General features: G+C 41.7%; 2 protein-coding genes and 1 long non-coding RNA gene across 6 annotated transcripts in view; 2 read left to right on the top strand and 1 right to left on the bottom strand.

The window, feature by feature from the left end:
- The window catches only part of LOC107523088 (zinc finger protein 14-like), a 51,436-nt gene extending 46,832 nt beyond the window's left edge, over positions 1 to 4,604 (top strand). For all 4 annotated transcript variants that reach the window (XM_060205004.1, XM_060205006.1, XM_060205007.1 and 1 more), the window contains 2 exons: positions 380 to 437; positions 2,846 to 4,604. In XM_060205004.1, the coding sequence (XP_060060987.1) occupies positions 380 to 437; positions 2,846 to 4,346 (1,559 nt within the window). In that variant the 3' untranslated portion in view covers positions 4,347 to 4,604. The remainder of the gene's footprint in view (positions 1 to 379; positions 438 to 2,845) is intronic.
- Positions 1 to 14,587, top strand: part of LOC132542441 (uncharacterized) — a 242,382-nt gene that overhangs the window by 60,157 nt on the left and 167,638 nt on the right. The window lies entirely within an intron of this gene.
- Positions 1 to 14,587, bottom strand: part of LOC107523087 (zinc finger protein 709-like) — a 424,510-nt gene that overhangs the window by 287,783 nt on the left and 122,140 nt on the right. The window lies entirely within an intron of this gene.

Below are 14,587 nucleotides of genomic sequence, written 5' to 3'. Positions count from 1 at the left end.
AAAAATTTCAGAGTGGGAGTAGATAGCACAATGGTTATACAAACAGGCTATCATGCTTGAGGCTCTGTCAAGTCCCAGGTTCAATCCCCTGCAACATCATAAACCAGAGCTGAGCAGTGCTCTGGTAAAAAATAAATAAATAAATAAATAAATAAATAATAAAAATAAATTCAATCTGTTTGTATAATTTCTTTAGTTTAACTATTTATTTATATTTGTGAAAGATAGGATGAAACAACCAGCCCTCACTCTGGTACATGTGCTGTCGGGCATCAAACTCAGGACCTCGTGCTTGAGACTCTAGTGCCTTAACTACTGTGCCACCTCCCAGACCACTATTTGTATAATTTCTAATACTTTACATGTTTTGTAATTTTAGAAAAAATACAAGAACATTCCACCAAAGAGCAGCATAACTTGCTTGGGAGTAAACAAAGGTGAGAGTTACATTTACAATAAAAAGTGATGTAACACCCAGAAAGCTACTATGTTTTCAAATATTTTGATTCTGTGTAATGTACTGAGATCTGGTGCCTGCATGGTTTCCCTGTAGCAAAGTTACATTTTTTTTTTGTTTGTTTTTAAATTATTTTTATTTATTCTCTTTTGTTGTCTTTGTTTTATTGTTGTGGTTATTGATGTTGTCATTGTTGAATATGACAGAGAGAAATGGAGAGAGGATGAGGAGAGAAAGACAGACACCTGCAGACCTGCTTCACCACTTGTGAAGTGACTTCCCTGCATGTGGGGACTCGGGGGCTCGAACCCAGATCCTTGGGCTTTTTCTTGTGCTTGCAGCACCTGTGTTTAACCTACTGTGCTACTGCCTGACTCCCTGCTTCTGGGTTCTTAATTGTGTGCTGTCTTCTTCCTTAATTGCATAGCAGCTCTTTCAATACAATTTATTAAGAAAATAATATTTATAATAAAACATAAAATTTACAATCACTGCCACAAATAGATTAATTTTTAAATAGTCTCAACAAATATACTACATAAATAGGTTATAGAATATTTAGACAAGTGACTCAAATATGATGTATGTGATGTACATGACTGAAGTTCCCATCTGAATCACTGGCAATAAACGTACCATAATGATGTTCTACATTATCTGTCTTTTCTCCATTTTATAGGAAAATCTTTCTCACATGTAACAAGGAAATGGAATTCTTAAAAAGGGGGTAAAGATGCTTAGTATTTATAAAATAGTACACTTGGAAACATTAAGAATATCTTGAGAGTGGTAGCGCAGTGGGTTAAACATACATGCCACAAAAACAAGAACCTGTGTAAGGATCCACAGGTCCCCACCTTCAGGGGAGTCCTTTCACAGGCGGTGAAGCAGGTCTGCAGGTGTCTTATCTTTCTCTCCCCCTTTCTGTCTTCCCCTCCTCTCTCCAATTCTCCGTGCTAACAACAACGTTGTTGTTGTTGTCTAACAATAACTACAACAATAAAAACATGGGCAACAAAAAGGAAAATTAATGAAATTAAAAGGAATATATTTAATGTATGAAGATCTATATTTTATGATACTTAGATGTAGTCCTTCTAGAAAAGATCAGTATTTTCGGTAAAGAATTTCAACACAAAGCCAAAACTTGCTATTAACAAATAATGTTTCAATTAATACATACAAAATACCTGTAAAGATATCATTAGTTTTGGCATAATACATTTGTATCAAAGTATTTACCAATTTTTGTCTTATTTATTTATTGGATAGAGATAGCCAGAAATCTAGATGGAGGGAGAGATAAAGAGAAAGAAAGACACCTGCATTCCTTCTTCACCACTTGCAAAGCTTTCCCCCTGCAGGTGGGGACTGGGGGCTCAAACCAGGTCCTTGCTCATTGTTGCATGTGCACTTAAATATTTATTTATTTATTCCCTTTTGTTGCCCTTGTTTTATTGTTGTCATCATTACGGTCATTGATTCTGGACAGGACAGAAAAATAAAGGGGGAGACAAAGACACCTGCAGAGCTGCTTTAGGACTTGTGAAGCTACTCCCCTGCAGGTGGGGAGCCAGGGGCTCAACCTGGGATCCTTCAACCTGTCCTTACAGTTCGTGCCATGTGTCCTTAACCTGTGCTGTCTCCTGACGCCCAAGCCCAGCCCAGCCCTTTTTTTTTTTTTAAATTTTATTTATTCCCTTTTGTTGCCCTTGTTGTTTTATTGTTGTAGTTATTATTGTTGTTGTCGTTGTTGGATAGGACAGAGAGAAATGGAGAGAGGAGGGGAAGACAGAGAGGAGGAGAGAAAGATAGACACCTGCAGACCTGCTTCACCGCCTGTGAAGCGACTCCCCTGCAGGTTGGGAGCCAGGGTTCGAACCGGGATCCTTATGCCAGTCTTGTGCTTTGCGCCACCTGCGCTTAACCCACTGCGCTACAGCCCGACTCCCCTAGCCCAGCCCTTTTTTACCAATTTTTTAGCTTGACTTTTAATTTGAGATTAAAACTTTTTTTTAATTTGTTACTGGATAAAGACAGAGAAATTGAGGGGGGGGAGATAGAGAGGAAGAGAGAGACCTTCAGACCTGCTTCACTGCCTATGAAATGACTCCCCTGCAGGTGGAGAGTCCGGGGCTTGAACTAGGATCCTAACTGGTTCTTGTGCTTTGTGCGGCACACGCTTAACCCACTATGCTGCTGCCAACTCCCTGCAGATCTTTTTATAATTTTGTATCTTTGTGATATTTTTCAGTATATGTTTTTAGTGAGATCTATTGTTAATGTCTGATTTTATAGCTTGTTAAGGAAAATAATATCCTGCATCCTGATAATAGAATCAATTGTGTTCATTTTAATGTCATTAATTAATTGTTCATTATTTTACAGTAATACAGCAGTGAAAGTCTCTGAGGGCAAAAAAAGTCAGAATGGTACAAAATCTCAAGAATGTGAAGTATACAACAAATCATTCACTTATTCTTTTCATCTTCAACAACATGAAAGAATTCACAATGGAGAGAAACCCTATGAATGTAAACTATGTAGAAAAATATTCAGGCAGTCCAGTCATCTTCAGACACATGAAAGAATTCACAGTGGAGAGAAACCCTATGAATGTAAACTATGTAGTAAAACATTCAGGCAATCCCATAATCTTAAGAGACATGAAAGAATTCACAATGGAGAGAAACCCTATGAATGTAAACTATGTAGAAAAACATTTAGGCAATCCAGTCATCTTCAGACACATGAAAGAATTCACAGTGGAGAGAAACCCTATGAATGTAAACTATGTAGTAAAACATTCAGTTGTTCCAGTAATCTTCGGACACATGAGAGAATTCACAGTGGAGAGAAACCCTATGAATGTAAACTATGTAGTAAAACATTCTGGCAATCCAGTTATATTTGTCAACATGAAAGAATTCACAGTGGAGAGAAACCCTATGAATGTAAACTATGTGGTAAAACATTCAGTTGTTCCAGTAATCTTCGGACACATGAAAGAATTCACAGTGGAGAGAAACCCTATGAATGTAAACTATGTAGTAAAACATTCAGTTCTTCCAGTTATCTTCGGAGACATGAAAGAATTCACAGTGGAGAAAAACCCTATGAATGTAAACTATGTAGTAAAACATTCAGTTGTTCCAGTAGTTTTCAGAAACATCAAAGAATTCACAGTGGAGAGAAACCATATGAATGTAAACTGTGTAGTAAAACATTCAGTTGTTCCAGTAGTCTTTTGGCACATAGAAGAATTCACAGTGGAGAGAAACCCTATGAATGTAAATTATGTAGTAAAACATTCAGGCAATCCAGTAGTCTTAAGCAACATGAACGAACTCACAGTGGAGAGAAACCCTATGAATGTAAACTATGTAGTAAAACATTCAGTTGTTCCAGTAGTCTTTCGGCACATAAAAGAATTCACAGTGGAGAGAAACCCTATGAATGTAAACTATGTAGTAAAACATTCAGGCAATCCAGTAATCTTCGGACACATGAAAGAATTCACAGTGGAAAGAAACCCTATGAATGTAAACTATGTAGTAAAACATTCAGTTATTCCGGTTATCTTCGGACACATGAAAGAATTCACAGTGGAGAGAAACCCTATGAATGTAAACTATGTAGTAAAACATTCACGCAATCCTGTAGTCTTCGGACACATGAAAGAATTCACAGTGGAGAGAAACCCTATGAATGTAAACTATGTAGTAAAACATTCAGTTCTTCCAGTTATCTTCGGACACATGAAAGAATTCACAGTGGAGAGAAACCCTATGAATGTAAACAGTGTAGTAAAACATTCAGTTTTTCCAGTCATCTTCAGAGACATGAAAGAATTCACAGTGCAGAGACAGCTTATGAATGTAAACAATGAAGTAAAGCATTCATGGAGTCTAGTTCTCTTCAGTTACATGATACAACTCACAGTGGAGAGAAAGAAACCTCATGAATGTAAACAATGTAGTCCAAACATTCATTTAAGTCAATGTTCTTTGGAGACATGAAAGATCTCACAGTGGAAGGAAACCCTGTGAAAGTAAACAGCAAAACATTGATTCAAGCCTGTCATATTTGTCAATATGAAATAACAGAGTGGGGAGAAATTTGATAAATGTAAGCAGTGTTGAAAACATTCTGTTGTTCTGGTTCTCTTTGTAGACCTGAAAGAATTCGTAGTGCAACTAAACCCCAAGAAAAATCATAAAGCTTTCAGATGTTCCACTAATCTTTACAAGTGTCAGGTTCAGCCCCCCCCACACCACCATAAGCTGGAGCTGAGCATTGCTATAGTGTTTATCTCTGCATCTCTCAAAAAATATTTTTTAAATGATAATCAAAAATAGGTGGAATATATGGCCAGAATATTCTCAAGAGATCCTCAGGGACAGTAGACATCTGAAAATATTCTCCAAGTCACTGTTTATCAAGGAAGGCAAATAAAACCAACTTGTGAGATTGTCATGCTTTAGAAGAGACAGAAACACCAACTGTTGAAGCTACTGAGTGGCCTGGGAAGTGGTTTTTATCCAAAACCCACCTATTCCACCTACTGTGCCCTGAATTTGTAAATTTTTTTTTTCCTCCAGGGTCATTGCTGGGCTCCGTGCCTGCACCATGAATCCACCGCTTCTGGAGGCCATTTTTTCCCGCTATTTGTTGCCTTTGTTGTAGCCTCGTTGTGGTTATTATCATTACCATCGTTGATGTTGTTCGTTGTTGTATAGGACAGAAATGGAGAGAGGAGGGGAAGACGGGGAGAGCAAGATAGACACCTGCAGACCTGCTTCACTGCCTGTGAAGTGACTCCCCTGCTGGTGGGGACCCGGGGGCTCGAACCGGGATCCTTATGCCGGTCCCTGCGCTCTGCGCCACATGCGCTTAACCCACTGCTCCACTGCCCGACCCCGAATTTGTAAATTTTTATATAAAGGAAACACTAGGGAGTTGGGCAGTTGTGCAACAGGTTAGGTGCAGGTGGTACAAATGCAAGGAGAGGAGTAAGGATCCCAGTTCAAGCCCCTGGCTCTCCACCTGCAGGGGATTCATAAGTGGTGAAGTATGTTTGCATTATTATCTGTCATTCCCTCCCCCTTTCTACATTCCCCTTCTCCATTTCTCTCTACTATCCAACAACAACAACAATGAAACAAGGGCAAAAAATAGATATTTAAAAAAAAACACAAAAAGCATAGTATAAAATAACACTACACAATTCCCACCACCAGAACTCTGTATCTCATCCCCTCCCCTGATAGCTTTCCTATTCTTTATCCCTCTGGGAGTATAGACCCATGGCCATTATGGGGAGCTGAAGGTTTAAGGTGTGACTTCTGGAATTGCTTCCCTGCTGAACACAGGCATTGACAGGTCAATCCATACTCCTTTTCTGTCCCCCCCCCCTTTTTTTTTTTTTTTTGGTAAAGAACTGCTTTATTAATACAAAGTTAAACACACAAAAACCACAAAGTGTTGAGTTTAAATAGGTCAGTCATATCAAATAGGTGGCAATTTGACATCTAGGGTTGACAGAATGCTTGAAGGAGACTGGAACATATCAGATTCCCACAGTGGGATGAGCATCCTCACAGGGGAAGGGGGACCCTGGTTCAGCAGCTTATCAAGTTCCTTCTTTAGAATCATGGGCACACCACTCAAGGGGAGGTATGCAATTTGATGCACTGATGGTGAAGTTAACCCTGCAGGTAAGGACTGAGGACTCGAACCTGGGTCCTTGCGCACTGTTACATACGGGCTCAACCATGTGTGCCACCACCCAGCCCCAGAAACTCATGTTTTTAAGGGCCCAATTTTTATCCACTCCACTACCTCCCACACCATAATTTTTTCTAATCTTAAATAATTAGAAGGCCACTCTTATTGTCACTGACTTGACATCTAAGCCTACTCTTACTCTTCAGTCTCACCTTTCATTTTCCTTTCATATCAAAGCCCTGAGTTGAGTGAAGCACTCATATTACTTCCCTGAATGAACGTTTTTCTCTCTTAACTCCTTTCACTTCATGGTCCCCACTCCTTACTCCCTAAAATCTCGCAGTCAAGATGAGTTCAGTTGTTGACCAAGCAAGTTCAGGCAATAGGGGCCTAAATTATGGAAACAAAGGTTCACTGTACAACCATGATTTTGCTCTCCAACACGCTATCAAAGACTTCCCTTATCTGAACATAGCTCCATTCTCCTCTCTTTTTCTTTTGCTTCCTGGGTTATTGCTGGGGCTCCATGACTGCAATAGGAATCCACTGTTCCTGGAGGCCATTTTTTCCCTGTTGCCCTTGTTTATTGTGTTGTTATTGCTGTCATTGTTGGATAGGACAGAGAGAAATGGAGAGAAAAGGGAAAGACGGGGGAGAGAAAGACACCTGAAGACCTTCATCTGTCAGGCAATGTCTCCTACAAGTGGGGAGCCAGGGGCTGGTACTGGGATCCTTAGTTCAGTCCTTACTCTTTGCTCCACTGCTCTACCACCCAGCCCCCCTCTCCTCTCCCTTAGAGTGAAACTCTTCAACTTGGATGCCATCAACACTCCTCTTAACAGCCTCCTAACACCCCCATTAACTAGTCAAATTGCCTCACATTTGACTGAGCTGAGGCCACTGGCTGGGCTTCCCCACTGCCCGTCTCCTTTAACATGGCTGACTCCCCAGCTGCCCAGCTTGTCTCTAGACAATGCTGGGTGTGGTAAACATCAAAGAGAACAGACTCCTTAGCTCTGTTCTCTTAGTTCCTTCATCTCCCCCCATGCATAAGCACCTCTCCCTGAGACTCCACAGAAAAGTCTCCAACATGTTACTTCACACAAATAACTCTAGAAGCCTGATCACATGGCAGATCTTAGTCACCACCTTCTCTGCCTCTATTTCTAACTCAGCAACAGTTGAGAAATGGATATACCAACTAGGGCAAAGTAAACGGACTATGAGTAATCATAAGGAGAGCTATTTGGGAGTCGGGCTGTAGCGCAGCGGGTTAAGCGCAGGTGGCGCAAAGCACAAGGACCGACATAAGGATCCTTGTTCGAACCCCGGCTCCCCACCAGCAGGGGAGTCGCTTCACAGGCAGTGAAGCAGGTCTGCAGGTGTTTATCTTTCTCTCCTCTCTGTCTTCCCCTCCTCTCTCCATTTCTCTCTGTCCTATCCAACAACGACAACAATAATAACTACAACAACAAAACAACAAGGGCAACAAAAGGGAATAAATAAATATTTTTAAAAAAAAGGAGAGCTATTTACCTGCACTTTTTTTTTCTTACCAAAACTATACTGAATTCTGAGTTACAGTGGCTTTGAAGACTGAAACGTGTTACACTGAGTCTCAAGCATGAACTTTAGGTGTATGACTGCTATGCTAACTCACTGACCTCAAATATGCCCCAGACACATGGTTTCACTTAAAAATTGTTTTGAATATGGGCCCCAGATCAAATTGATGGAGTTTACAGTTGACAATATTTATATACCTTTCCCATATTTGGGAGCTACTCTCTTCCCTGATCCATCTTCCTGTTCCTTTTTCCAAGCATGACATCATCTCCCCAGACAATAACTTAGGTCCACCTGCATATCAGATGTCAGGCTCAGAAAAAAAAAAATCTAGTATAATCACGGTTCCTTTGGAATATAACAAAAATAGGCCTACTAACTATAAAATGGAGACCTCCAAATCTTCCTCACTATTCCAATCTTTAGGTTCATAGTCAACAGATTGTTTGGCTTTATATGTCAATCACCAGGTTGCAGATGCTACCATAATGCCAACTGGTTTCCCTGGGTGTGGTTCCCACCAATGTGTGCTGGAGCCCTACCTCCCCAGAGTCCTGTCCCACTAGGGAAAGAGACGGGAGTATGGATCCACCTGTCAATGCCCATGTTCAGCGGGGAAACAATTCCAGAAGGCAGACCTTCCACCTTCTGTGTCTCACAATGACCTTGGGTCCATACTCCCAGAGGGATTAAAAAGTAGGGAAGATGTCAAGGGAGGGGATGGGATACGAGTTCTGGGGGGAGGGGATTGTGTGAAGTTGTTTTTCCTATTTTTTCAGGTTTTTTTTATAAATAAAAAAATTTTTTTATCTACTTTTTAAATTTATTTTTCCCTTTTGTTGTCCTTGTTGTTTATTGTTGTTGTAGTTATTATTGTTGTTGTTATTGATGTCATTGTTGTTGGATAAGACAGAGAGAAGTAGAGAGAGGAGGGGAAGACAGGGGGGGGAGAAAGACACCTGCAGACCTGCTTTACCGCCTGTGAAGCAACTCCCCTGCAGGTGGGGAGCCGGGAGCTTGAACCGGGATCCTTATGCCATTCCTTGTGCTTTGCGCCACGTGTGCTTAACCCGCTATGCTACCACCTGACTCCCTTAAATTTTTAAAAAGGTTCATTGGAAGGGGGTTTTCAGAAAATTGGGGGTTACCTGATCCCAGGACTCATGTGTTGGATTTTTATTGTTTTATGTTTCTGAGGTTGAGAGAGGAGGGATTCACCACACTGCTCCACCCCAAGTGGAACGTACCCTCCCTGTGGTGCTCCTGTGGGGTGCTCAGACCTGACATCTCTATACTGTTGGGTAGTATGCCAGCTCCCCCTGGCCTCTGCTTAACCATATGCCTATATAGGGATTGATTTGATCCCATTCAAAGCTTTGGTCTATTTACATAAATCACTTTTACATTTACACAAAGCACCACACTCCCTCCAGGGCATTGGTGGTTTAGTGGTAGAATTCTCACCTGCTCCACCCCCTCTCCTTGTCACACCCTGATCCTCTCCTTGTCACACCCTGATCTTCCACCAGTCACTTTTTGCTCCACCCTCTCTATGTCACATCCTGTTTCCACCCTACTTGGAGAGTATAAAAACAGCTGCTCTTCTGATTAAAGACACTTGGAAATTGCTTTCCGGCTCTGAGAGTTCCAGAGTGTATCTCCTGCGAAGTTAGTGCGGCACGAGTTCCTGATCCCTCTCTCACGCAGCAGCCTAGATCGGCTCCAGTTGAGTTCTCTCCAACCCAGAGAGCACTAGCTCGGGAAGAAGCACCCTCAGGCTATCCCGGCACTATACAGTAAGGCAAATGCTCTCCTGTGTGAGCCAGCTCTGTGTCCATTGTTCATATTTATTTATATTTAGTAGCACAGTTTTTGTTTTTTAAAGACATATTTATTCAGCATCATGATCAGATTATTACATTTAGCAATCAATAGTGTGGGTGAAAATATATCTACATTAAAACTCATTGTTGGAATGCTTTACACTTTCCACAAAACAGAAACTAAAATAACCTGTTACACAATTAGTCACAAATACAGTCCTCCAAAGTTTTTTTTTCCCCACACACAAGATTCTAACACAAGTCTTTATAGCAGCTAGGCCCTGCCTCCACTGTGCTTGGCTGAGTTCACAAATCTGTTGTAACCTGTCACTTCTCTGGCTCTGCTGTCCTGCTAAGCTTTGTTTCCTGGGGATTAAAACCTGCTGCTGCCATAGCTATTGCTGCTCTTGCAGCCACCATATCCAACTTGTTTTTGTGGTTTGGCAAAATACTGGCCACCACCAGCATGGGGGCCAGAGCTTTAGCATCCAAAGTTTCCTCCTTTCATAGTCCAAAATTTGAGGACTAGTTTTGTAATTGCCAAAATGACTGTAGCTTCTGCCACCTCCAAAATTACTTCTGTCATAGCCAAATCCATTGTAGTCAACTCCACTGCCACCACATCAGCCACCACCTCGGCTGCCACCAAAGCTACCTTGACCACTAATGTCTCCTCGGCCAAAGTTGTCAATGCCAGAAAAAATACGTCCATGGCCCCCCAAAAAGTTTCCAAAACCACTTTGTCCTCTGGCTGTACGAGGCTCTTGCTGTGATAAGGCTTTCCTTGCTTCACAATTGTGGCCACTCACAGTATGGTATTTCTGGATGACAGTCTTGTCGACAGAATCATGATTATCAAAGGTTACAAAAGCAAAGCCTTTCCTTTGCCACTGCCCCTGTCAGTAATGATTTCAATAACTTCAATTTTCCCATAGTGTTCAAAATAATCTCTTCTTCAGAGTCTTCTTTTTGCCACCCACAAAAATCTTTTTCACAGTTAAGTGGGTGCCAGGTGGTTGAGAATCTTCTCTGGAGATGGCTGTCTTTGGTTCCATGACTCTCCCATCCACCCTGTGTGGCCATGCATTCATGGCAGCACCCACCTCCTCCACAGTGGCATATTCAACAAAACTGAAACCCCTGGAGTACTTGTTGTTTTGAGTCTCAGCCATTGACACACCTCTAGATATGTGAGCTGATAGACTCCACCCAGAAGGTGTGGAGCTGCCCCAGGGGTAGGTGGGCAGGGTTTGCATAGATAATTGGCATTAAGGCATTTCTAGCGCAAGGACTAGGGTTCAAGCCCCCTGGTCCCCACCTGCATGCGGAAAACTTTGCAAGTGGTGAAGTTGTGCTGTAGGTGTCTCTTTCTCTCACTCTCACTATCTCCCTCTGTATTTCTGACTGTCTCTATCCAATAATTAAAGCTAATAATAATAATAAAAGGAAAAAAATTTCTGCTCCTCCCCTGGTCCCTTCATGAGACTTTATTCTATTTCTTTCTTTTTTTTCTTTTCATAGGAGCACTTATTGGCTTTCACTTCCAATGGTGCCAGTGATTGACCTTCAAACCATTATGTCTCAGGCTTAAATTTTTTTAACAGGTGTGTTACTTCCATGCACCAGGCTCTGCATTTAACAAGATGGCCAGTAGTGTGTGTGTGTGTATGCATGGGGAGATAGATAGCATAATGGTTAGGCAAAGAAACTCTCATGCCTGAGGCTGCAAAGTGCCAGGTGCAATCCCCTGTTCCACTAGAAGACAGAGTTGAACAGTGTTCCAGTAAAACAGACAAACATATATACAAATAAATAAAATGGGCAGGGAAGAGAACATAATGGTTATTTATGCAAAGAAACTCTAGTGATTTAGTCTCCAAATCTCAGGTTTAATCCTTTGCATCAGCATCATTAGAGCTGATGAATGCTCTGGTAAGAAAAAAAAAAAGCGGGGCTGGGTGGTGGTGCACCTAGCTGAGCGCACACATCACAGCGCAAGGACCCAGGTTAGAGCTGTCAGGCCCCACCTGCAGGGAGAAAGCTTTGAAAGTGGTGAACCAGGGCTGCAGGTGTCTCTCTGCCTCTCTCCCTCCCTGTTTCCCTTTCCCTCTTGATTTCTGGCCGTCTCTGTTCAATAAATAAATGAAGATGGAAGTTGGGCGGTAGCACAGCGGGTTAAGTGCACGTGATGTGAAGCACAAGGACTGCTTAAGGATCCCAGTTTGAGCCCCAGCTCCCCACCTGCAGGGAAGTTGCTTCACAGGCGGTGAAGCAGGTCTGCAGGTGTCTATCTTTTTCTCCCCGCTCTGTCTTCCTTTTCTCTCTCCATTTCTCTCTGTCCTACCCAACAACAATGACATCAATAACAACAAGTACAGAAACAATAAAAAAGACAAGGGCAATAGGAGGGAAAAAATTAAAAATAAATATAAATAAATGAAGATAATTTAAGTCTCCTGCCTATAACCTGTGTGCTTAACCACGTGCATCATCACCCGGCCCCCACTCTCAATTTCTCTTAATCCAAAATAAATACAAATCAAATCAAATCAATAAAAAAGCAAACAGCTTAGATTGTTCTCATTAAATCACCATAGGGGCCAGAGCAGCTCACTTATTCATTATCTAGAGCTTCTGGCTCCTTAAATAACCACAAGAAGCCGACCCTGAACCACCAGGCTAGAGGCAGCACTGAGCTCCAGGGCAGAGACATCTCTGTTTTCGAGAGTGTCAGCTTAGGCCAGACGCATGGGCTGCGGTGTCGCCGGTCTGGGCCAGGCCTCGGCATCGGAGACGCTCAGTTGCTATTATGATGATTTTAATATTTATTTATTTGCCCCCCCCTTTTTAAACCAGAGCACTGCTCAGCTCTGGTTTCTGGTGGTGCACGGGAATGAACCTGCAACTTTGGAGCCTAGGCATGGGAGTCTGTTTGCATAACCATTATGTTATATACCCCTGCCCTATTTATTCCCTTTTCCTGCCTTTGTTGTTTTATTGTTGTAGTTGATGTTGTTGTTATTGATGTTGTTGGATAGGACAAAGAGGAGGGAGAAGAATGGAGAAGAATGCTCTTAATAGAGTCATGTTCACAGACATAACACAATCAAAAGAATCTAAAGTAAAAACTGCTTGAAGCACATCCTGTTAGCTTAAATGCAATCGGATGTATGTAGCTAGGTGGCCTCCAGTGTGTGGAGTATATTGCCATGGTATCTGTCTTATTGGTTCAAACTTCTGAGAAATGACATATCATTGGATTTTTCTCAAACCTATTAGTATTAACTGAGTCATTAGTTTCCAGCATATATATCTTATTAGGATGATAAGGGGCTACCCTAGCTCTGTACTGATCACATCCTGGATTCCAGGCATATGTGAGACTATGAATATTTCTGCCAAAATGATTGTATGTTAGAAACAACATTAGTATATAGGGTCTCATCAGTCCAATAGAGAGGGAGATTCCTCTTGGGGTCCACTTCCTTTGGTGTCCATGCCTTCAGTGACTCTACAGTTGGCAATTCTAGTGTAGTGGGTTTGGGTTTTGCAAGAGTGCTGGTTGTACCGGAGATAGTACTGTTGGCGCTGATAGTAGTGTCATCTGTGTGAGTGCTAGTGATGATGCCAATAATGTGGTCACTAACAATGCACCGAGTGTCATGTGGGGGATGTGTAACACTAGGTGTAGTAAGCTCAGGTGTCGTGAGGGGTAGGGTCTGTGTGGGGGGTTTAAGGTATCTCATTGGTCCACTAGAGATGACTTATTGTTTTCCCAGCATAATGAGGAGAGTCAATAATCCCCACATCAGTCCCTTCAGGCACTGTCTTTGCTCCTTGCAAAAGTGTGCCTCAGTCCAGCAGATGGTGTAACTAGCTAGCAGGACTCCTAGTCTCCTGTTTCCTGTGATATCGTTCTGGTTCCACTATAAATACTCTGACAAATAGCTGCAATCTCATGCACAATAGGGCCTCCTAGGTAAATAACACACAGAATAACAACTAACACTAGGATGTACCTTGTGCACATCCTCTTATGATATTTGGTCCAGTTTGGCCAACCTTAAGTCACCCTTGTCCTTAGTAATCCAAGCGGTGTTCCCTTGACCTTCTGTCACAATCTCAGCCTTTTCCAGTGATTGTGTTTTCTTGTCCCTGTAGAGACAAGTGTCTGGTCTAATTAGTTGTTGGTCTGGGAGGTTCACATATTCTGCCTCTCGAATAGGGGAGTCCCTATAGAGTCTAGACCTGTTGTTTAACTCATAAGATGCCTTTACTATTGCTTCCTCAAGGTTTTTATATTCACTGTTCATTCATTTAGCTTTAATGAGCCCATTCCATCTCTCTACATATCCTGCTGTTGTTGGGTTGTAAGCCATATGAAATTCCCATATGATACCTAAGTTCTGTGCCCATTGTTGGATCATGTTTCCAGTAAAGTGGGTTCCTTGAGATCAAGGAGCTAACTGTATGACAATTGGAATACTATATGCTGATATCCAATTCCATAAAGTAAAAATAGCCAGATTTTAGGAGGGGCTATTGCCACTTCTTGCTAATCCTAGACCTGTATATACATCCACTATTGTACAAGCACATCTGTCCCTGTACTGTTTTAGGGGTCCTATAAAACCTATTTGTAGGGTATGGTTATAATGTAATTTTATTGCAGTCCTGAGTATCTGTGACAAAATCTACTTTGTTCATTTGGACAATTCTTACAGGACCTGACAGCTTCCTTTACCATGTGCCAAGTGACTTTAGCATTCCTTTCTTTAAACCACTTGTGTGTTCCGTGATTCCCGGGATGCCCTAAAAACTCAAACTTCTAAGATTTCCTCTAGTGTGATGGGTCTAATCTGGGAGTCCCTTTTTTTTTTTTTAAATTTTTTAAAAATTTATTTAGTTTATTTATTCCCTTTTGTTGCCCTTGTTGTTTTATTGTTGTAGTTATTATTGTTGTTGTCGTTGTTGGATAGGACAGAGAGAAATGGAGAGAGGAGGGGAAGACAGA

The sequence above is a fragment of the Erinaceus europaeus genome, chromosome 13 (assembly GCF_950295315.1).
Source record: "Erinaceus europaeus chromosome 13, mEriEur2.1, whole genome shotgun sequence".
Taxonomy (NCBI): Eukaryota; Metazoa; Chordata; class Mammalia; order Eulipotyphla; family Erinaceidae; genus Erinaceus; species Erinaceus europaeus.
Note: the sequence above shows the minus strand (reverse complement) of the source record. Positions and strands in the feature narration are given on the sequence as shown.